The 24,874-nt window shown below is 40.3% G+C and overlaps 1 protein-coding gene across 2 annotated transcripts in view; it reads left to right on the plus strand.

The window, feature by feature from the left end:
- The window catches only part of LOC126471407 (homeobox protein aristaless-like), a 122,072-nt gene extending 100,945 nt beyond the window's left edge, over positions 1-21,127 (plus strand). For both annotated transcript variants that reach the window (XM_050099535.1, XM_050099537.1), the window contains exons 4-6: positions 8,084-8,213; positions 8,511-8,606; positions 19,647-21,127. In XM_050099535.1, the coding sequence (XP_049955492.1) occupies positions 8,084-8,213; positions 8,511-8,606; positions 19,647-19,870 (450 nt within the window). In that variant the 3' untranslated portion in view covers positions 19,871-21,127. The remainder of the gene's footprint in view (positions 1-8,083; positions 8,214-8,510; positions 8,607-19,646) is intronic.
- The last annotated feature ends 3,747 nt before the right edge of the window (positions 21,128-24,874 follow it).

A 24,874-nucleotide genomic window follows, 5' to 3' on the forward strand; every position in this document is an offset into this window, starting at 1 on the left:
GCTGACCATAAGCCGTTAATATCGTTATTTGGCCCCGCCTCTCAGATTCCGGATAGGGCGGCCCACAGACTACAGCGCTGGGCCTTGTTTCTCTCTAAGTACCATTATTACATTCATTTTCGCCCTACAGGACAGCATGCCAACGCCGACACTCTTTCCCGTCTTCCGGTGGGCCCGGATCCTACGTTCGATCGGGAGGAGATTATGTGTTTTCATTTGGATGAGGCGTCCCACCAAGCGGTTGATGGCTTCCCGATCACTAGTTCTCGAGTCGCCAGGGAAACGGCGGCTGACCCGATTCTCCGGAAAGTAGTTCGCCTCATTCAGCAGGGGTGGTCATCCCGCCCTCCGGGCCGGGCCTCGGACCCTCTTCGTAATTATTTTCTTTTACGAGACCGCCTCTCGGTCTTGGAAGGCATTCTCCTTCTGGCTACCGATGATACAGCTCCTCATGTGGTTGTTCCTGCAAGTTTACGAAGGGAGGTCCTCACGTTATTACATGCGGGGCACTGGGGTGTTTCCCGTACTAAAACATTGGCTCGCAGACATGTGTACTGGCCCGGTATTGACAGAGAAATTGAGCACTTGGTGGCCGCCTGTTCCCAGTGTGCGAGCCAACAAGCATCTCCCAGGGCAGCGTTCTTTTCCTGGCCGCCGGCAACCCAAGCATGGGAACGTGTTCACATCGATTTTGCGGGCCCGTTTCTCAATGGGTTTTGGCTCATTGTCATTGATGCTTATTCCCGATTCCCATATGTGGTTCGCTGCTCCTCAACCATTTCAGAAGTTGCAATCCAGGCACTAGCAAAAACCTTTTCTGTGGAAGGTCTGCCTATCACCCTGGTCTCGGACAATGGACCGCAGTTTATTTCGCAGACCTTCCAGGATTTTTGTAGGCGCTTCAGTATTTGGCACGTTTGCTCTCACCCCTTCCATCCACAATGGAATGGGGAAGCCGAGCACATCGTGCGCCATTTAAGATGCAGATGAAAAAGTATATGCACGAATTTCCTGCGGAGGAAGCATTGACATTTTTCTTGACGGCATACCGGACCACACCAATGGGAGAACACAGCCCCACAGAGCTCCTCCATGGGTGTCAGCCTAGTACTCTGCTGCACCTCCTCTGGCCTGGTCCTCGCCAGTCTTCACAAAATGGAGTGCCTGTCTTTCCACTGGGTATGTCGGTCTGGGCCCGTGGGTTTGGTCGCAATCCACGTTGGATACCGGCGATGGTCCTGCGCCGAAATGGCCGCCGGCTCTATACCTTGCAGGCGGGGGACCGGGTGGTACGTCGTCACCAAAATCAGCTACGTCCACGTTTGGGCACCCACCCTCCGACCTCTCGGACACCGGCTTCCCCATTGCCGGCACCTGTGTTAGTTTCACAGGGGACGTTCCCTCCTCTCCCCGCTGTGACTCTGCCGCACTGCGATGATTCTCAGCCTTGGCAGCCTCCAGTAGCTCCAGCACCGGCATCACCATCGTTCGAGATGCCCCAGCGAAAGCCAGCCCCCCTAGCAGGCCCGGTTTCTCAGGAGGCTGGTTCACCCGTGGTCGTCCCTTCCCCTTCGTCCCCGCCACTGGGTCTTGCCCCTCCCGAGGTGGAACAGGATCCGGCGTTCGACAGCTTGTCGCCTGTTCTGTCCCGGGCTCCAGTTGTGGGACGACGGGGACCTCTTCGTGTGGGTCACTTCCAGCCGTATTCGAAGGTTCCGGTTCGAGGCTTGGCAGATCCCCTCGACTCCAGCCATCCAATGGATGTGGAGGTCATTGCTCCTGCCCGATGCTCCACCTTCCGATGCAGTGGATCACAGTGGCTTCACCCACCGAAGGAGGAGGAGTGCAGTAGCCACCAGAAAGGTCGCGGGAGGCGCACATTGGCACGGCACGTCATGGATGGTAGTTGCTGCAAGTAGAGTCCCGTCCACCAGAGGGCATGCGAGAATTCGGACACGACCTCTGCCGGCATAACAACAACAACAACAACAACTCCTGCAGCACGGGCCGTGCCCAGGCAGTTAACACCGGCCATGCCTAGGACACAGTCCCGGTCTACGCTAAGTGAAGTGCGACGTAAACGTGAACAGTGTTACTACAGGATACTTACACAGTGGTACTGAAGGCTGACAAAGGTAATCTAACAGTACTGTCATCTCATAATTTGTATTTTGATGAGATGAATGGTCTACCAAGCCATTTTACCTATAGGAAGACTGATTATGATACTACAGGACTGATGAAATGCAAAACTTCTGCATTCCTGAATTATACCTTGTTATGTCAAGAGACCACCAAGAGCTTAAGAAAAATAATTGTGTACCTACCAAACTGCATTGACTTGTAAAATTCTAAAACAAGATCTACCTTTACTGCCAATAGTAAGCAACATTGGTGCTCCTACTTACTATATAATAATTTTGAGCAGTTAGTCCATGAACCCACGCGAATTGTAAATGGTTGCGAAAACACACTTGACCTTTTAGCCACAAACAATCCAGAGCTAATAGAGAGCATCATGACTGATACAGGAATTAGTTATCACACGGTCGTTGTAGCTAGGATCAATACCGTTTCTTCCAACTCCACCAGAAACAAACGCAAAATAATTTTATTTAAAAAAGCGGATAAAGTGTCACTAGAAGCCTTCCTAAGAGACAGTCTCCATTCCTTTCGAACTGACTATGCAAATGTAGACGAGATGTGGCTCAAATTCAAAGATATACTAGCAACAGCAATTGAGAGATTCATACATCATAAATTGGTAAGGGATGGAACTGATCCCCCATGGTACAGAAAACAGGTCGGAACGCTGTTGCAGAGGCAACGGAAAAAGCATGCGAAGTTCAGAAGAACGCAAAATCCCGAAGATTGGCTAAAATTTACAGACGCGTGAAATTTGGCCCGGACTTCAATGCAAGATGCCTTTAATAGGTTCCACAATGAAACATTCTCTCGAAATTTGGTAGAAAATCCGAAGAAATTCTGATCGTATATAAAGTACACAAGCGGCAAGACGCAGTCAATACCTTGGCTGCGCAGTGCCGATGGTACTGTAACCGTCAACTGTGCCACTGAAGTGGAGTTTTTGAACGCAGTTTTCTGAAATTCCTTCACCAGGGAAGATGAATGGAATATTCCAGAATTTGAAACACAAACAGCATGAGTTTCTTAGAAGTAGATACCTTAGGGGTTGCGAAGCAACTCAAATCGCTTGATACGGGCAAGTCTTCAGGTCCAGATTGTATACCAATTTGGTTCCTTTCAGATTACACTGATACAATAGCTCCCTACTTAGCAAGCGTATACAACCGCTCGCTCACCGATAGATCTGTGCCTACAGATTGGAAAATTGCGCAGGTTGCACCAGTGTTTAAGAAGGGTAGTAGAAATAATCCATCAAACTACAGACCTATATCATTGACGTCGGTTTGCAGTAGGGTTTTGGAGCATATACTGTATTCAAACATTATGAATCACCTCAAAGGGAATGATCTATTGATACGTAATCAGTATGCTTTCAGAAAACATCGTTCTTCTGCAACGCAGCTAGCTCTATATTCGCACGAAGTAATGGCCACTATCGACAGGGGATCTCAAGTTGATTCCATATTTCTGGATTTCTGGAAAGCTTTTGACACCGTTCCTCACAAGCGACTTCTAATCAAGCTAATGGGGTATCATCTCAGTTGTGCGAGTGTATTCATGATTTCCTGTCAGGAAGGTTGCAGTTCGTAGTAATACATGGCAAATCATCGAGTAAAAGTGAAGTGATATCAGGTGTTCCCCAGGGAAGCATCCTGGGACCTCTGCTGTTCCTGATCTATAAAAATTACCTGGGTGACAATCTGAGCAGTTCTCTTAGGTTGTTCGCAGATGATGCTGTAATTTTCCGTCTAGTAAAGTCATCCGAAGCCCAGTATCAGTTGCAAAGTGATTTAGAAGAGATTGCTGTATGGTGTGGCAGGTGGCAGTTGACGCTAAATAACAATAAGTGTGAGGTGATCCACATGAGTTCCAAAAGAAATCTGTTGGAATTCGATTACTCCATAAATAGTACAATTCTCAAGGCTGTCAATTCAACTAAGTACCTGGGTGTTAAAATTACGAACAACTTCAGTTGGAAAGACCACATAGATAATATTGTGGGGAAGGTGAGCCAAAGGTTGCATTTCATTGGCAGGACACTTAGAAGATGCAACAAGTCCGCTAAAGAGACAGCTTACACTACACTCGTTTGTCCTCTGTTAGATTATTGCTGCGCGGTGTGGGATCCTTACCAGGTGGGATTGACGGAGGACATCGAAAGGGTGCAAAAAAGGGCGGCTCGTTTTGTATTATCACATAATAGGGGAGGGAGTGTGGCAGATATGATACGCGAGTTGGGATGGAAGTCATTAAAGCAAAGATGTTTTTCGTTGCGGCGAGATCTATTTACGAAATTTCAGTCACCAACTTTCTCTTCCGAATGCAAAAATATTTTGTTGAGCCCAACCTTATAGGTAGGAATGATCATCAAAATAAAATAAGAGAAATCAGAGCTTGAACAGAAAGGTTTAGGTGTTCGTTTTTCCCCCGCGTTGTTCGGGAGTGGAATGGTCTAGTATAGTATGATTGTGGTTCGATGAACCCTCTGCCAAGCACCTAAATGTGAATTGCAGAGTAGTCATGTAGATGTAGATGTAGATATACCCATACATCTTACTTCCTTGCTAACACCATTAATGGACAAATGCTTCCATCATATATGTAACTTGGCCAATTTTATCAGTACACTGTCAGCTCTCTGTCCAACCAGTTTGTATTATTTAGTGAGCTTCGATCTAGTATCACTTTTTATAATGGTCCTTCTTGCAGAGTGTTTGGTGAACATCACTGATTTGTTTCAGGATGCTCTTTCTTCAGTCTATGGTATGTTCAACTACAAATATTTTGAGCTGACCAGTGGAGTTACCATGAGTAGCTCTCTATCTCCCCTGATGGCCAACTTTTTTACAGAGGACTCTGAGGAGAGAGCACTGGGATAAGTGGTCCTTAAACCAACAGTAACTTTTAAGTATGCAGACAATACTTCCATCATGTGGCCTCATGGAGGAGATAATGGAGATTCTGTATCACCTCAACTGCATCCATAAGAAAATCCAATTTACTATGGAAGTAGAGGAAGATTGTTGTGTGCCTTTCCTGGATATTTTGGTTAGACAGAAGAATGGTTCAAATGGCTCTGAGCACTATGGGACTCAACTGCTGTGGTCATAAGTCCCCTAGAACTTAGAACTACTTAAACCTAACTAACCTAAGGACAGCACACAACACCCAGCCATCACGAGGCAGAGAAAATCCCTGACCCCGCCGGGAATCGAACCCGGGAACCCGGGCGTGGGAAGCGAGAATGCTACCGCACGACCACGAGATGCGGGCAGACAGAAGAATGATGATGGTTCTCAGAGGGCATTCAGTTTATCTTACCCTCACTCATACAGATTTGTATTTACAATCACTGAGTTGTCATCGCCCATCAGAATCTATGAGTGTGCTTAAAACACTTGCACAGAGCTCACACAGTCTCAGATCCAGATAGTCTGCTTAAAGAGCTTGTCCACCTAAAGACAGTGTTCAGGGAAATGGATATTCTACCTAGCAGATTAACAGGGCACTATCAGTTAAAACCAAAAACCAGTAATTGGATAAAGAAGAGGGCACAATGGCAAAATCTCTAGTTTTTCTTCCCTCTATTGGCAATATTTCAGTCAAGGTAGGAAGAATATTCCACAATTTTTTGGTGAAAATAGGTTTCCACCCACTGTCTAGACCTTCTAAGATTAGTGAAGGACTATCTGTCATTTGAGAATGCTGAAATTTACAAAATACCTTGCCAATGTAGTATGGCTTACACATGCCAGACAACACACACATGAAAGAACTCAGCACTGAACAAAATGCTGCATTCACCTTTTGCGGCTAAGAAATTTGGAAGTAAGAAAGTCAGCTAATGTTGAACAATGTGTCTCCATGAGACATTCAATGAAGTATGAGAGTACTATAAATTTGAACACAGCAACTTCTTTTCATTAAACTATGTGTGGCAGTAGTTATGATGAACCATGATAGTGGCTACCTACTGGATAATGTGTGGAACCTTACCATTTCCACAACTGGCTCTAATTGAAGATGAAAGAGTATGCCAATAACTGTGGTGGTTGACAACCCTGAGGACCGCTGAGTTCTGCAGTTCCACCAGCGAGAGTACTGCCTGCTGGGTGGTGTTGTCAGTCCGTTACCACATTCTTAACACTTGAATAGGACACACACAGTGCATAAATAAATTTCAGAATGGAGGAAGCTTTCAAATGTCTTCAATGGCTCATCTGAAGATAACTGGCAGGTGCCCAGTTGAAACATCATGGAGTGTAGTAATGACAACCAGGTGCAAGCCCAAAATTTCTTTGAATGATGAAACTAATTTTTGAAACAAAATAAAATCACATTTTGATGACACAGTAATTTCACCAACACCTAGCGATGTGTGGTAGATTTATTTTGCATTATGAGTTATGACTGATAACTTTACTTCTGACCCCAAAATTACTTGTAATATTATTAGCTTTCACATATACTGTCAAATGAAGTAGGTTTATCTTAAAACCAAGGATTTCTTTTCTGGAATGAGATTTCTCAGTTTTGGAATGTACAGAGCCTTACAAGAAAAGGGGAAGTACTCATAAGACATGGCTGTATGCCAGTGTAACTTTGTACGTGTACATACCATCACTAGGTATGTAAAATATTAGAGTTGTAATCCTTTGTGACAGGAAGAACAGCCTTTAGAGTGCATTATAGTTGATCATGATGAGTGTTGTTGCTACAACTGGTAGGGTATATAAGGGGAATTCTGTGAATGCCCCTTATATTGAGTGATCACTGTGAAGGACACGGAGACGTTGCTCACTCATGTGAGATGGCATTATCAGCAACTGACAGAATTTGAAAGACACTTCATTGTGGGTCTCCCCATTTAGCCAACTGGTTGAATTGTGAAGTATCTAGGTTTATGAGCCACTCAGATACATGTGTGGCCCGATGTTGGACTGCGTGAATGCACATTGTAACCACTTCACATTTGTGCCTGCTACCTGTAAACAATTCATGGAGTCACAACAAACTGTGCAATCGCACACCACTGGTCAGAGAGCAGCAGCAGTTGGCCTAGGCAATTATCATCTCACTCATAGGCTGCAGTTAACACCTCAACACAAATGGCTGTGTTTGGAGTGGTGTGCCATGACTGGGACACATGGACCACTGACAAATGATGTCACATTGTGTTGAGCAATGAATCACAATTCTGCAGTAACCCAGGTGACCATTGTCAATGAGGATGGCTGTAACCTGGGGAAGGGTACCACTCTTCCAATGTTTTGGAGAGGCACAGCAGTGTTACTCCTAGCGATTTGGTGTGGGGAGCCATGGGGTATGACTTCATGCCATGGCCAGTAGAGACTGACGGAACTCTGATGATACAACAGTATGTCATGGTCCTGCATCCTCACATGCTGCTTCTCATGTGACAGTATTGTGGTGCCATTTTTCAACAGGACAATGCTCATCCACAAACGGCATATGTCTTTGTGAACTTTCTGCATGATGTCAAGGTACTCCTATGGTCATCAAGATCCCCAGATCTGTCCCAATAGAACAAAGACCATATACAAAAGTTGTAGGTTATTTTACCTCAGGAGAGGATACAGCAAGTTTATGATACCTTTCCCAACCAGATTAGTCATGCACCCACACCAGAGGTGCAGTGTCATACTGATAAATGAGCTCATACTGCCGAACATTTTCTACATTTGACTCTACCCTGTAATCACTAAAGTAACATCACATAACCACTCAATCCATGAAGTTCCATTTAGTTTCCTCCTTCCCGTCTGGGTGCTTCACTTTCTTGTCAAGTATTTTACATGTGAATGTTCACAATGTAATCATAATTATCTTCTGTAAGAAATAATAGCACACTCTTTGATATAAATACATTCCATAAATGAACTCCATCAGTTTTCTTTAGAAAACCATATTGCAGGTATGGTTTCAAAATCGCCGTGCCAAATGGAGGAAACAGGAAAAGTTAGCAGCAAAGCAGCATCAGCAACTAAATCAGTCACAGCTTGTCCATGGTTCATCTCTTGTTCAAGGAATTATTTCCATTCCAGGTGAGAGTGCTTTCTCAGTCTATGAAAATGTAACAGCTTACTTGTATCTACACTTAGTAAGCATTCCTCCATTTTCAGTTTTTATTGATTCACAGTAACAATCATAGACATGCTAAACACAGAAAATGTTCATTTATAATAAACTAAACAAGTAAATTCTATGCATAATTGAGCAATTAATTCAGCACAGTTTTGACATTTCATTGATTATATTTCCCATGTAGTTTTGTGTACCAGAATTCTGTGACTTTGTTCTAAAACTTTTGGCTATTGTAAATTTTTGTGTTATTGTTTCAGTTACATCAAGCCCCAGCCTCAGTGTTGAATCTCCTCTGCTTTCTCCTTCTCAGTCTCTTTCAGGAATGTCAAGCAATAATGTTCCATTTTCAATTGGTATGTATAATCTTTAAACATATTTAGGTGTTAATCATTATTCCATACTTTATGTAATACATGTTAGGATTTAAAATTTCTTTTGTTCTCTGTGCTTTGAAATTTAGGTGTTTTCATCTTGTATTATACAGCCATATGAAGTGTGTGTCATTACTACAATTACACTGTAGGAATAATGACAAAATTAGCAATAACTTGCCAAAATAGCATAAGAGATTTACTCTCATGTAAACACAATATTTCAAAATATTGAAAATTTGTATGTCCGTAGCCAGCTTTTAAGCAATCTCATTTTAAAAAAAAATATCTTTTGAGCCTATTTCATTATACCTTATATCCCTTATAGTGATATAAAGCAGTTACTTGAGCAGATCTAATGCATTTGTAAGAGAATGTTTACTTTTAGTCCTTGTGTTTTCTATCACAGCTGGAAAGACTTCCTAGAATTTGGTGGCCAATGATTTTAACTTACATCAAATGTCTTGTTGGCTTATCAACAAATGGACTAACAATTTTTTCTTTAATAAAACTACATTGTTTGCTCATTTTGTGTTTATTTATCTTTTTTAAGCTGTTTCAACAACAGAATGAAAGTTTCTACTGTACTGTTTGTACAACAGACTCATATCTTACTCATAGGCAGCCCTTAAAATTATATGGTCTTGTCTTCATGGAACATGAGGCTCCAGTTCCACATTTCAGCATTCTTTCCCCCATCTGTGTATGAATATAATTTACTCTCATTCATATACCTAAAAAGATTGAAAGTGGAGTAGCTAAATATGTAATAAGAAATGGAGTGAGTCTCTCACCTACAGCATTATTTCATTCCGCTATACTTTCTATAAATGAACTTCAATCAATTTGACTGCATTGTAGCTTTCCTCTTATACAAAACTGTTTATTTTTTATATAATCATAGTGGTCTAGGGGTAGCGTCTTTGATTCATAATCAAAACGTCTTCGGTCCCGGGTTCGATCCCCGCCACTGCCTAAATTTTGATAAATAATCAGCATTGGCGGCCAAAGACTTCTGGCATAAGAAGTCAGCCTCATTCTTCCAATGGCCTTGTCAAAGAGGGCCGAGGAGTGGATAGAGGTTCAAGGCACTCTCTTTTCTTAGGGTGGGAAATTGCCCCTAAAGGCGGAAGATTCAGCAATGATCAACGACATGAGGATGCAGAAGGCAATGGAAACCACTGCATTAAAGACACGTAACGTGTATCCACAGGACATGTGGCCTGTAATTGAAGAAGTGTCATGATGATCTCTCCATTGGCAAAAGATTCCGGAATAGTCCCCAATTCGGATCTCCGGGAGGGGACTGCCAAGGGGGAGGTTACCATGAGAAAAAGATTGAATAATCTACGAAAGGATAACGTTCTACAAGTCGGGGCGTGGAATGTCAGAAGCTTGAACGTGGTAGGGAAACTAGAAAATCTGAAAAGGGAAATGCAAAGGCCCAATCTAGATATAGTAGGGGTCAGTGAAGTGAAGGGGAAGGAAGACAAGGATTTCTGGTCAGATGAGTATCGGGTAATATCAACAGCAGCAGAAAATGGTATAACAGGTGTAGGATTCGTTATGAATAGGAGGGTAGGGCAGAGGGTGTGTTACTGTGAACAGTTCAGTGACCGGGTTGTTCTAATCAGAATCGACAGCAGACCAACACCGACAACGATAGTTCAGGTATACATGCCGACGTCGCAAGCTGAAGATGAACAGATAGAGAAAGTGTATGAGGATATTGAAAGGGTAATGCAGTATGTAAAGGGGGATGAAAATCTAATAGTCATGGGCAACTGGAATGCAGTTGTAGGGGAAGGAGTAGAAGAAAAGGTTACAGGAGAATATGGGCTTGGGACAAGGAATGAAAGGGGAGAAAGACTAATTGAGTTCTGTAACAAGTTTCAGCTAGTAATAGCAAATACTCTGTTCAAGAATCACAAGAGGAGGAGGTATACTTGGAAAAGGCCGGGAGATATGGGAAGATTTCAATTAGATTACATCATGGTCAGACAGAGATTCCGAAATCAGATACTGGATTGTAAGGCATACCCAGGAGCAGATATAGACTCAGACCACAATTCAGTAGTGATGAAGAGTAGGCTGAAGTTCAAGACATTAGTCAGGAAGAATCAATACGCAAAGAAGTGGGGTACAGAAGTACTAAGGAATGACAAGATGCGTTTGAAGTTCTCTAATGCTATAGATACAGCAGTAAGGAATAGCGCAGTAGGCAGTACAGTTGAAGAGGAATGGACATCTCTAAAAAGGGCCATCACAAAAGTTGGGAAGGAAAACATAGGTACAAAGAAGGTAGCTGTGAAGAAACCATGGGTAACAGAAGAAATATTTCAGTTGATTGATGAAAGAAGGAAGTACAAACATGTTCCCGGAAAATCAGGAATACAGAAATACAAGTCGCTGAGGAATGAAATAAATAGGAAGTGCAGGGAAGCTAAGACGAAATGGCTGCAGGAAAAATGTGAAGACATCGAAAAAGATATGATTGTCGGAAGGACAGACTCAGCATACAGGAAAGTCAAAACAACCTTTGGTGACATTAAAAGCAACCGTGGTAACATTAAGAGTGCAACGGGAATTCCACTGTTAAATGCAGAGGAGAGAGCAGATAGGTGGAAAGAATACATTGAAAGCCTCTATGAGGGTGAAGATTTGTCTGTTGTGATAGAAGAAGAAACAGGAGTCGATTTAGAACAGATAGGGGATCCAGTATTAGAATCAGAATTTTAAAGAGCTTTGGAGGACTTATGGTCAAATAAGGCAGAAGGGATAGATAACATTCCATCAGAATTTCTAAAATCATTGGGGGAAGTGGCAACAAAACGACTATTCATGTTGGTGTGTAGAATATGAGTCTGGCGATATACCATCTGACTTTTGGAAAAGCATCATCCACACAATTCCGAAGATGGCAAGAGCTGACAAGTGCGAGAATTATCGCACAATCAGCTTAACAAGTCATGCATCAAAGTTGCTTACAAGAATAATATACAGAAGAATGGAAAAGAAAATTGAGAATGCGCTAGGTGACGATCAGTTTGGCTATAGGAAAATTAAAGGGACGAGAGAGGCAATTCTGACGTTACGGCTAATAATGGAAGCAAGGCTAAAGAAAAATCAAGACACTTTCATAGGATTTGTCAACCTGGAAAAAGCGTTCGACAATATAAAATGGAGCAAGCTGTTTGAGATTCTGAAAAAAGTAGGGGTAAGCCATAGGGAGAGACGGGTCATATACAATATGTACAACAACAAAGAGGGAATAATAAGAGTGGACGATCAAGAACGAAGTGCTCGTATTAAGAAGGGTGTAAGACAAGGCTGTAGCCTTTTGCCCCTACTCTTCAATCTGTACATCGAGGAAGCAATGATGGAAATAAAAGAAAGGTTCAGGAGTGGAATTAAAATACAAGGTGAAAGGATATCAATGATACGATTCGCAGATGACATTGCTATCCTGAGTGAAAGTGAAGAAGAATTAAATGATCTGCTGAACGGAATGAACAGTCTAATGAGTACACAGTATGGTTTGAGAGTAAATCGGAGAAAGATGAAGGTAATGAGAAGTAGTAGAAATGAGAACAGCGAGAAACTTAACATCAGGATTGATGGTCACGAAGTCAATGAAGTTAAGGAATTCTGCTACCTAGGCAGTAAAATAACCAATGACGGACGGAGCAAGGAGGACATCAAAAGCAGACTCGCTATGGCAAAAAAGGCATTTCTGGCCAAGAGAAGTCTACTAATATCAAATACTGGCCTTAATTTGAGGAAGAAATTTCTGAGGATGTATGTCTGGAGTACAGCATTATATGGTAGTGAAACATGGACTGTGGGAAAACCAGAACAGAAGAGAATCGAAGCATTTGAGATGTGGTGCTATAGACGAATGTTTAAAATTAGGTGGACTGATAAGGTAAGGAATGAGGAGGTTCTACGCAGAATCAGAGAGGAAAGGAATATGTGGAAAACACTGATAAGGAGAAGGGACAGGGTGATAGGACATCTGCTAAGACATGAGGGAATGACTTCCATGGTACTAGAGGGAGTTGTAGAGGGAAAAAACTGTAGAGGAAGACAGAGACTGGAATACGTTAAGCAAATAATTGAGGACGTAGGTTGCAAGTGCTACTCTGAGATGAAGAGTTTAGCACAGGAAAGGAATTCATTGTGGGCCACATCAAACCAGTCAGTAGATTGATGACCAAAAACAAAAAAAAAACAAAAAGTGGATCAGAATTTTATCTTGTCACTACATCAGCATCATAATCACACAAACTGGTTGTGGTCAAATTTATCTCTAATTCAGTAACAAGAAGTGAGGTACAGATAGCAGTTTCATGTATTTTATTATCTATTTTGGACAGGATAACCCAGATTATCAGAAATGTGGGACAGGTTATCATAACATTTTAATCATCACCTCAAAAATCAAGTTAGATAATTAATTTTTTGTTTGTTTGTTTGTTACTCATTGAAATCCTCTCTCCAGAGTGCTATAGCATGCTACAAGAGAATCCCAAATAAAAAGGTGCAGCCCATTGATAATTGATGTGGAAATCTGTTTTCTGCATCTAAAGTCAAACAAAACTGCTGGCAGAAGTGTACAGAAACAACCCACTATCATATGATACAGTGGTTAGGTGGAGCAGATACCTCCAGTGTAGTCAAACAGGTTTGAATGATGATTAATGAAGAAGCAGATTTTTTTTTTTTTAGCTGGGGATCACAAGAGAACTGTAAGTCCTAGTGCTTGAAAACCTATTTATCACAACTGAGGCACTAGCAAAAAAATGAAAATCAATTTTCAACATCTAGCATGACATTTTGAGCAGGACATAGGTCACAGGGTGCTGGATTCACGGGCAGTTCATGCCTATCCAACAAGCTCACCAAACTGAGAGGCCTGCAAAAAGGTTGAGCTGTGTGAAGTCACACAAGATGACTACTTTATCACCTACTCACAATGGATCAGTGCAGTTGTACCACTATACCACTGAGACAAAGGAGAAAAGCAAGTAAGGGAAACATATAGATCCACCACCACCAAAAGCCGAAGGCACAACAATTGTCAGGGAAGGTGATGCTGAGTGTTTTATGGGACTGACACAGTGTGGCAATAACAGATTATGCTTTCATGGGGAAAACTGTCACAGGAGCATACTACCAAAATCTCCTGATGAGTTTATGAGAGGCTGTTGAGACGAAGTGTTGTGGTAAGCTGTCTGAAGGGGTGTTTCTGCTCGACACCCCAGCTCATTCTGCACATGAAAAAATCACATGTGCTGCTTCTTAAGGCTATAAAATTTTGCCTCTTTCTCCATATTCTTCTGATATGACACCAAGTAAATTCTCCCTCTTGAGAAAAATGAGGTTTAGATTAATCCTGTTAGTTCGTAGAAGGACCATTGCAAAATGATAGTTACTGGAAAGACAATTTCTCTTTTAATGTGTGTGCAGCCTATAGAAAATAGCTTTTGAGGGAATTTGTTTTGTTTTTCACATGGCAGGTATGGTAAGTAAACTAAAAATGCAGTGAGTTGGCTCTTTCTTTCAAGAATCACTGATTGTTCATAAGTGACTTTTCAAGATGTTTTGATGAAAGTCTTATGACAGATGTATGCTTCCTTTTTTTCATTGTATAAAAAAATTAATGAATTCTCAGTGAATTTCCAGAAAATGTATATTTGTAAACATGGAGGCATACATAACTTTGAAAAAGGAAATAAAGTAGTCCAGAGTTCAACATCTCATTAATTTACGGTTATAAGAGACGGGCCACTTGCTCAGCTAGACAAGGACATTCCTCCCTTAAATCATAACATAAATGTCAAAATGATAGATATTTAAAAAAAGTGACAATGGGTTAGAAAAGCAAATGAATATTCTCAACAGAGGAAAAGCTACTGGACTTGATGGGATACCAATACAGTTCTACATAGAGCATGCAGAAGAAATGGTTCCTCTTCTAGCAGCAGTGTACTGTAGGTTGCTGGAAGAGGAGAGGTAGAAAAAAAGTCATTTTCATTTTCAAAAAGGGCCATAAACAGATACACAAAACTATAGGCCTATATCTCTTACGTTGCTCTCTCGTACAATTATCAATCATGTTCTACGCTCATGTTTTTTTACATTTCTGAAGACTGAAAATCTCCTCTGTAGGACTCAATACGGGTTTCAAAAACAAAGACTGTGTGAAACCCAGTTCGCTCTGTTAATCCATGAGACCCAGAAAGCAGTCGATGCAGTGTTCCTCGACCTCTGGAAGGCATTCAAGACAGTTCCACACTGCTGCCTAATGAACAAAATATGAATGTATGGGATACCAGACCAGCTCTGTGACTCAAATGACTTTCTACCAAATTAAAAAGCAGCATATCATTCTGAACAGAGAAGACTCTTCAGAAGTAAAAGTAACTTCAAGCAGTGGATGATGTCAGAGGTTTCATGGGGCTTTTGCTCATGATGCCTGATGATGCTGATGTGAACAGAGAAGTCTCAACTCTAGGAAATAGTAGAAAATTGCAGGGAGACCTGCAGAGGATCGATGCTTGGTACAGGACTGGTAATTGACACTCAACGTGAACAAATGTAATGTATCGCACATAGAAAGGCAGACGGATCTATTACTGTATGATTACATGATTGCAGAACCATCATTGGCAGCAAGTAACACCCACAAAAATTTCTAAGAGTACGTGTACAGAGCAATTTAAAATGGCACAACAACATAAAACTAAGTGCTGATGTCAGACAGGTTCATTGAATGAATGCACAGCAACTGTAGCCCACCCGCAAAGGAAGTAGCTTACAAAACTCTCATTCAACCAATACTTGAATATTGCTCATAAGTCTGGATCTGTACCAGATAGAGGAAATAGAGAAGATACAAATAAGAGCAGCATGTTTCATTACAGGTTCATTTAGTAAACAAGAAGGTCAGCCAACTCCAGTGGCAGACACTGCAAGAGTGGAGTTCACAATTGTGATGAACTTCACTGTTAAAGTTAAGAGAGCAACCATTCCTTAGGATAGTCCACTAATACATTACTTCCTCCTACATATATCTTGCAAAAAGACAAAGAAGGTAAAATTTGAGAGATTCAAGTTGACATGGAAATTTTCCACCAATTGGTCTTCTGGCGAACCATTTGTAACTGGAACAGGTAAATGGGGTGGTGACAGTGGTATACAAGCACCCTTCATCACACACCATAAAGTTGCTCGCAGAATAGATGCAGATGTAGAAAGTAAGGTCCACAGTTCATTGTGGGGAATATTATTCTACGAGAAGATGTGTGAATATTACTGAACCATCAGTTTGATAAATCGTGGTTACAAAATGCTGACACACATTATTTACAGAAGACTGGAAAGACTAGATGCTGACCTGAGGGAGAAATGTGGGATCATGTGGACAGTACTGGAAGAGGGACTGAAGAATGGCAAACACACTGTTATAACATTGTTGGGTTTAGAGAAAATTTTTGACGATGTTGACTGGAATACACTGTTTAAAATTCTAAAAGTATCAGAGATAAAACACAAGGAGCAGGAGGTTATCCAGAACTTGTATAGAAACCACACTGCAAATATAGGAGTCAAAGAACTTTGACGGATAGCAGTAGTTGAGAAGGGAGTGAGACAGGATTGTAGCCCATCTTCAATGTTATTAAATTTGCACACTGAGCAAGCAGTAAAGGGTAATGAAGAGAAATTTGGAAAGAGAATTTAAGTACAGGGAGAAGAAGTAAAAACTTTGAGGTTTGCTAATGATATTTTAATTCTGTTGGAGATGGGAAAGGACTTGGAAGAGCAGTTGAACAGAATGGATAATGTCTTGCAAAGAGATCATAAATTATGAGGTGTGTGAGAAAAGTAATGAGACTGACAACACTTTGAGCAATCTGACAGTGCTGTGTTCTACTTGTGCAGACTGGTGTGCTCATCCCTTCCAAATGCTCAGTCCAAGTTTCAGCCTCGTACAGCCGTCGTGTGATTTTTGAGAGCACCATGAATGAATTTGTGCTGTTTTTATGTTACGAAAATGGAACAGGAGAACTTAGAGCAATATTATGCCATCAAGTTTTGTGTTAAACTTAGGGAATATATGAGTGTGAACTTTGAAAATTTGAAACAGGCCTATGGGGAACATTCTTCATCAAGAGCACAAATTTTTCACTGGCACAAATCACCTTTGGAAGGCTGAGGACACAGAAGATGAACCTCGCACAAGGATACCTTCAACTTCAAAACCAATGGAAACATCAAAGTAGTCATCAAAGTATGTGTGTGTGTGTGTGTGTGTGTGTGTGTGTGTGTGTGTGTGTTTTGTATGGCTAGAAAAAGAAAGTGCATACTGAAAGCTAGCCAAGCTCCAAACCTTTTGTTTGTGTACCTATCGATGACATAGCACTTCTGCCTTTCAGTGAGTCATATCCTTTATTCCTAAATAATTCAGAAACTGTATTGCATCAGCATTTGGTAGATGATATAACCCAGTCATAGATTCACTAAGTTAAGATCATTACTGTGGAGAACAACACCTGTCACTTGGACTGATCTTTTGTTGGTGTGGTGTTCAAGAAAGGATTTTTTCAAATATTGTATCTTTGCTAACATAAATTGCCACACCACCACCATTATGGTACTGCCTGTAACTGCTAGTAAGTAACCTTCTAATCTTCAATGTATTGTTTCTCTGGGTTTTAGTTCACATTCAGTAATTAAGCGCACTTGTTGTGTGTGTTCCACTTTGAAAATATGCAATAAGTTGAGTGTGTTTCCTAGATTATTGAACAAATAAGTGCATATCTTTAAAGGTGTTACCCCTCCTTGTTGATTTACCACACAGCAAGAATAACATTTATTCAGGTTAAATTTTTTAAAACAGTAACTGGATCTTAATATTATGTTGCAATTACTGGTCACTTATTTCACAGCTGGCTTTCCTTCAAGTAAACAGAACTCAGACACATCTTAACTACATCCCTGAACATTAGTATGATGGCCCTTCATCCTAAAAAAGCTTCATGATTGTAGTCTAGGTCAATTGGATACTCCTCCTTACAAGCTTTGTCACACAGTTCACTGATCTGGGAAACTAGCTTGGCCTTTCATTTTCTGTTTATGTGCAGTACATAACTGGTATGTTCATCATTGTTCACTTTACTTAAGTCTAGCAAATGTGCATAGTTAAACTTATTGCACACTTTTGTTTGCTCAGAATTGATAGTACTGAACTTTATTTACACACAACCATTATAGTAAATCATGTCACACTGCCATTGTGACAATGATGTTCATATTAAATAGTTTCAGTAACAAGTTTTGAAAACATCACAGGGCTACCTTATATTTGCTTATATAAATGTCACTGCTGCTGCCTAGATCATCTTTTGTTAGTTGACTTGCCCCTGTTGTAATATTCTCCACCACTGCATTTAACATGGCACTAGGCTTAACCTTGGCGAAACAGAATGCTTTGAATGTATGAATGTACATACACATGTGTGTGTGTGTGTGTGTGTGTGTGTGTGTGTGTGTGTGTGTGTGTATGTGTGTGTGTGTGTGTGTGAGGGGGAGGGGGGTGCAGGGGGAGCAGTTCTAATAATTTTTGTGTTCCATGTAAAAATTTCAGATATAAAGTTCACTTAAGTCAAATGTCTCCTCCTTTCAGTTGCAGTTTTCATGAACATTGACATTCATGATTTCTGGAAATTGTATACAGATTTGCTTTTAAATATGTTCATTTGTTCATTTGTTTTACATCACAGAGAAACTTAACAGTATAGTCACATAAGGCTTCAAATGCCATTCCTGCCACCCCTCCCACCCTGCCCCTCCAATCATGCCAATACAAGTTTGGTACATTAATCTGTATTTGTTCACTCAGTTAACTTGACTGAAAATGTAAAATCAGTATTCAGTTTATAATGTGACTAAAATTCAATTATGATTTCAGTGCTTCTCTTTATAATAAAATTTCAGCTAATGATATATCATTCTCGTTAACTGGACCAGACATAACATTCACTGGCCCACAGTTCTTTAGCGAAAATTGTGCTGATGTTGATGGATAAAACTTGACTCTCAACTTAGGCACTTTAAGTTTTGCTAATATGGTACAGCATTCAAAGAACTGTTCAGTGCAATATTCAATTATTTCTTGGAATATGACCATGCCTTTTGTTCTGGGCAGATGTCAATATGTTTAAGACACTAAACACATATTTGGGAGTATAATATTTCAGATCCCTAATTTGGGTTGTCTGTGGTAAACCATCTTAGTGCCAGAATGGTTCAATGTAAACATATTAAAACTGATTTTTCACTTTTTAGTATCAAACACAGACTGTTCAATGTAACTACAAAGATATCAAAATAAGCTCTGTGCTGAATAATACATTAATACATAGGTAATACATTAATACATTATGTGCACAAGTAAAGTGAGAACTGGCCCTTTATATACTATGTGCAACAACCAATATGAAAACTATCATTTAATAGTTGGAAATGGTGTGATATTAAAAATAAAGTTGCTAAAAACAGTGGAGGGCATAAAGGTACCACTCAGCATATAGCCGAGGCATTGACATACACAGCTACATTGTCCCAGTGGATTACATTGTCCTGACACTGCAGTATGAGGATATGTAGATGGCTAGGACAATACAGCCGTCCATGTTGTCCATGTGTATTTTTTTAGTTAGCTCAAGGAGCTAACACAGTCTTCAAGCTCAGTAATGCTTTCAATTTTAAGATTAGGATGTGACTGGTATGTTGGTAATATCACGGTTTCATAAAATTGCAATTGAAATAACAAGCAAATCAGTGTAAAGTAAATAGATTAGAAGAATGGTTGAATAGAAGTCTCTTTTAGAAACAAATCTTGATACAATTTATGTGGCATACTTATGAACTCCATTACTGTTTAATAAATAGTATAATTTTGAATGTTAATTTAGTACGAAATACAGTAGTTCTAAATGTCATGATAATGCATTGCAGGTGGTAGCCCACTTGGCCCATTCAGCCCTGGAGTTGGACCCAGTCTGCCAACTTCTTCTCCAAGTGCAGGTGGCATCTTCTTTGGTGTGGAGTGGGGAGGCTTTTCCCCATACCACCTATCACAACACAAGTCTACAGAGTCCACTGAACCTGATGCTGACTTACTGCGGCTTAAACCCTCAAATAAAGAACAGTCACCTTCAACATTATTAACACCTGAATAAAAAGATTTGTGTGTTATGCACTTACTGAAAGAGTATAGCGCATAGATGAATTTGTGATGACTGAGATTTAATGCATTCACAGCCACAGTAAAAAAGTATGGTGCCCATGTTAAACTGCATTCCTACAAGAAATAAACAGATGTTGTGAAAGTATTTCTTAAGCTGAAAAGAACTCCTTCACACATGTTCAGCAAAGAAATTAGTAAATATTACCAGTAGCACTTTCAGAAATGGGAAAAGTTAGTTTAATCAAATATAATACATACATGGAATCTAGACATACTCTCCTTGTGATTTATGGCAAAACATGTTATTACTGAAAAACTTTCATCATACAACACAGTAAAAGAATGGGTTCACTACACATATGGTCTACTGTTTACAAATTATCCAGAGATGCCTGAGAAGTCAGCATGGTTTGTGGACAAGACCCAATATCATGTCATGTGTGTCTAAAATGTGTCAGTACTCTTAGCCAAAATTTTCATATGAGGCAATAACTAGATAACACATGTGAGTTCTATGTTGAACATAATAAGATAATGGTTTCTTTAAAGATTGTGTTCATTTCACTTCACTGTGGGATATTTGCACATCATGATACTGATTTCCTTTTTGTTTTATGTTCCATTAATAATAAACTTGTGTTAACTCTCAGAACATTATGTAACTGAGTCACTAAAATGTTTGCACTACTATAAAAATGAAAATATGCAGTAAAACATTTATAAAGCAATCCATGTTTTTAAATTTCAGCAAGGAAAACTGCAGTGATGATGACAATTTCTTATGGTTATAATTTAGATATTCTTTGGGGTTTTCTGATCTGTCTACCACAAACTTACAGAAAGCCAATAAAACCAGAGTTGATGCATGCTATTATGAAAAAAACTGTTAAACAGCCATTCAGCACTTGTATTACAAGTAAAAATATGTGATGCATGGTAATATACTTTGTATGAGGAGATTTTTATACAGCAGTGGGAACATAAACAGAAATACAATACAATTTTCCAAAATTTGTTATAGGAACCTATGTATTCATAATGTAGATATTGTATAACTTGAAGTGTTCTCCAGCGTTGTCTAAGTATTTGGTAATTCTTCTAGAGATGTTATATTTTTTCTTTCATTCATTGCCCTTTGTACAGGTTCATTGATTATCTTGTGCACCATTGAAAAATAGTAGTTCTTATAAACAGATATTCCTTGTGTATTTCTGGCAGTGAGATACAGCTGTAAGTGAAAGAATAATAAAATGGCAAAGTAAAGAAAATATTTCATTTATGTCATACCTGCTTTCCTTGCATTGCTACTTCTCTGTCAGTGAAATGAGTTCTTAGAATAGTTGTACTGTTTCACAACATACATTCATTAAAACAAGAGTTAAAACATTTACACAAAGGGACACCTGATTATTCCATAAATTAATTTCTGGGTAATATAAAAAATGCAAATGAATTGCTCAATTACATCTTGTGGCATATTTTTAAACTAAAGGTTAAATTTTTTGGACCTGAAATTTAATTGTTTGCATTAAGAATTTCAGCTATTATTTTTAGCATTTACCTACAAGCCATGAAATTGGGAGATAACTAGTTCGTGCCAGAGCCAACTGAAACTGGAACATCGTCACATACTAAGAGAAAAGACACCATTAAAATCAGCTGCAAGAAACAACAAGAACTTAATTCTGGACTGCAGTGAGTGGGCTATTGACTCTGACCTTTCATATCACAATTGTTGAGTTTGAAATGAACAGATATGCAAGTCAATGCATTTCCAAAATACTTGTTCTGGCTACATAATATTAATGGAAAAAAAACTGGCAACAGCTACATCTGAGCAACGGTTGTGAATGGAACTGCATTGCACTTTAGACTATGTTACATATTTATACCTGTTTGTAACTTCCATAGCAACAGGGGAAACACACCCAATAGTGATAGTGACCAGAATCACAGCATGTTATGATGACCCCACTATTGCGTACAGGTATGATATCTTCGTAAATCAAAGTGTCAGCCCTGCTGCCTATAACTTAAAAAACAATGAGCATGTAATGCAGCAAGTAGCCCACCACACATTTTCATTACACCACATGCAGAGACAACCACAGCAACTGCAGCAAGGTGGTCAGGTGCGACAGAACAACTTGACAGAAGCTGGAAACTATCAGCAATGGCTGGAGTTGCTGCTGCACAATCATGGAGAATTTCTGCATTCCGTGCAGCCCCGTCAGGATTTACAGCAGATAGGTGCATATCAACAAATGGTGCTAACAGCAGTCTAATACAGGTAATGGCAGCTTGCAGCAAAAGCCTCGTGCTAAGTCACTCTCTATAGAGAATAGCTCCAGCACTAAAAATGCTAAACTGATGATTCTTTTTGTACCAGCACAACAGCTGGAAGACTGCAATATGCAAGACTGTATGTATGAACAGCAGCACCTTTGTACTGATTACAGCTACAGTTAGCTGTTCTATGCAAGTATGAGAGGTAAACAGAATAATTGCACACCTGTGCGTCTGAGCGATTCCACTCAAATCGACAGTTCTGGTGAAACATAATACTCAGCTGAAGAGGACAAAGTGCAATGAATATAGCTATAACAGTTGGTATTATCACACTGGTGAGGGTCCATATATTGTCTTCATTGATTGTTAATCCCAGCATGTGGGAAAACTCCATCCTATGGCTGTAGCCAGACTCTTAAAGACAGTTAAGATTGGAAAAATAAAACTGACGAAATCATGATAGTGGGAAGAAATAGGATAAGAGTTCAGCTCTGGTCTGCCAGTGTGACTAATTCACTTGTAACGTCATCATCACTGAAAGAGGAAAATCTGGAATGTTATATATCTACCCAGATGATATGTAACCTGGGAATTATCCATAACATCAAAAAGGATATCAATAAATAAAGACATCTACTGGTCTGTACCGGTAGTTCAGCTCTCGGCAGCTTTCAGATCGTGTTTCACAGTATTGCTTCAGACACAATGTTCACCCCTAAAGAGTGCCAGTTAAACCTCCAGTTTTATCACATACAGGCACAGTGTCCAAGTAAGCAATGCTGCACTAGATGTGGTGATGAAAGCAATCTAACACAGTGCATATCATCATCTGGTCCAAGATGCCTTTACTGCTCTGGTAATCACCTATATACAGACAGAACTGCTCACTATATCATAAACAATAGCCAAGTATATGGTTGTTGCCTATTTTTGGCACCCAAACATTACAAACCTATGGTCCTTTGTACTGGGGTAACAGCTGCCACCAAATTTTCATCGTCTAACGTAATTACATTGACAGCTCGTAACTATCTGCTATCAGAGCTCAGCTGAATTGACAGTCTCAAATGGAATCTTCATCTCATAAGCATTCTGTCATATCCGTACTGAGACCATGGTCCTTCCCAACTGAAACCTATACACCAACAGTACGACATCCCGAATCAGGCAGATATGCTATACCGATATACTGAAATTGTTACATCTATCAGACAAAATCCCTACCTGCCTGGGACTTCTACAGGAGCCGCTACAGACCAACAGAAGTTGCATGACACTGGCAAAATATGCCAGATAGTATTAAATGTGATTCAGAGATTACATCAACAAGCTACTGCTCCCATTTTCCAGACCAACAGAGCTGATATTATGGATGCCCTTGGTACAGAGCATTGTTTATAACATCTTCCATATATCACAAAATATTTGCAATTACAATGTAATCAGAACAAGTGACAGGCTGCATAACAATAGAAACGATGTTCCTCTTACTATTCAGTGGAATGCCAGGAGCCTTAGGCACAAATGGAACAACTTGATTGCTACAATGAACAAACTGCATGTCAGTGTCACAATCGTTTCTGAGACCTGGTTAACTGACAATGTGCACAAAGAGGACAAACATTTTAAATTTTTTAGCAAGGACAGAGATTATGTGTAGAGGGGAGCTGCAGTAGCAGTTGAAAAAACTTAATATTCTTTCCTCGTAATATACGGGTAAATAATATTTCCATAGATATTTTGTTGCTAGACATAGTGAACTTGAAAGATATTTTGAATGTTAAGGCTATATACTGTCCTCCTTATGCCTATGTTTCCACAGCCACACATCTTCAATCAGCTACCAAAGAAATGCGTACCTGGATGAGATTCTGATGCACGCAGTGGCATGTGGGTTGTCCCGTTACATGATTTCTGTGGTAATGAACTAGCAAATTCTCTCATTCAACCATATCTGGTATTAGGTTGGTTTGATTGGAGTGAAAGGGACTAAACTGCAAAGTCATGAGTCCCTTCATCCATTAAGTGGAAAACCAGGAGTGGTCATCAAAGGAGGGCAAATTCTGGAAAGTTCAAGTGTAACTAACACAGTGAAAGCAGAGAGAAAAGCCTAGTAAAAAGACAGCACAGACAAGTCATTAACAGATCAGTCAAGATAAGGCATTAAAACCAAGAAAGATATGAAAAAGAATAAAGAGAATAAAAAGGTGGAAAAGGTAGAGGCCAGATTGGGCCACCAAACAAGTGCAGATAAGGGACACTGGAAGGGGGGGGGGGGGGGGGGAGGGAGGGACAACAGGAGAGGGGCGCCCCACTAACCCCTGGGGTGGTCCAGTCAATGAGACCAAAAGCCCTACCTTACAGGGATGAATAGAAACCACTTTCACGGGCAAAACGTAACACCAGATCTGCTTCTTTGGCATCATCTGCTATTACCAGAGGTAGCTTGTCAGAAAGATTAAGATGCCACCTCAGAGCAGCCAAATTATGGCAGTCTATTGGTAAGGAGGGCACTGTTTTGCAGGCTCCACATTCACAGTCAGGAGGATCCTTGTTTCAGAGAATTTGGCCATGGGTCAGCCAAGTGTGGTCAATGCACTTTCAACAGAGGATAGTGGATTGCTTGCGAGAAGCATGATGGGAAGACTGCCATGGGGTTGTGGCAGACCATTCTGAGTTCCAGACTTTGAACAATTGATGACATATA

Source organism: Schistocerca serialis, chromosome 3 (assembly GCF_023864345.2).
Source record: "Schistocerca serialis cubense isolate TAMUIC-IGC-003099 chromosome 3, iqSchSeri2.2, whole genome shotgun sequence".
NCBI classification, from domain to species: domain Eukaryota; kingdom Metazoa; phylum Arthropoda; class Insecta; order Orthoptera; family Acrididae; genus Schistocerca; species Schistocerca serialis.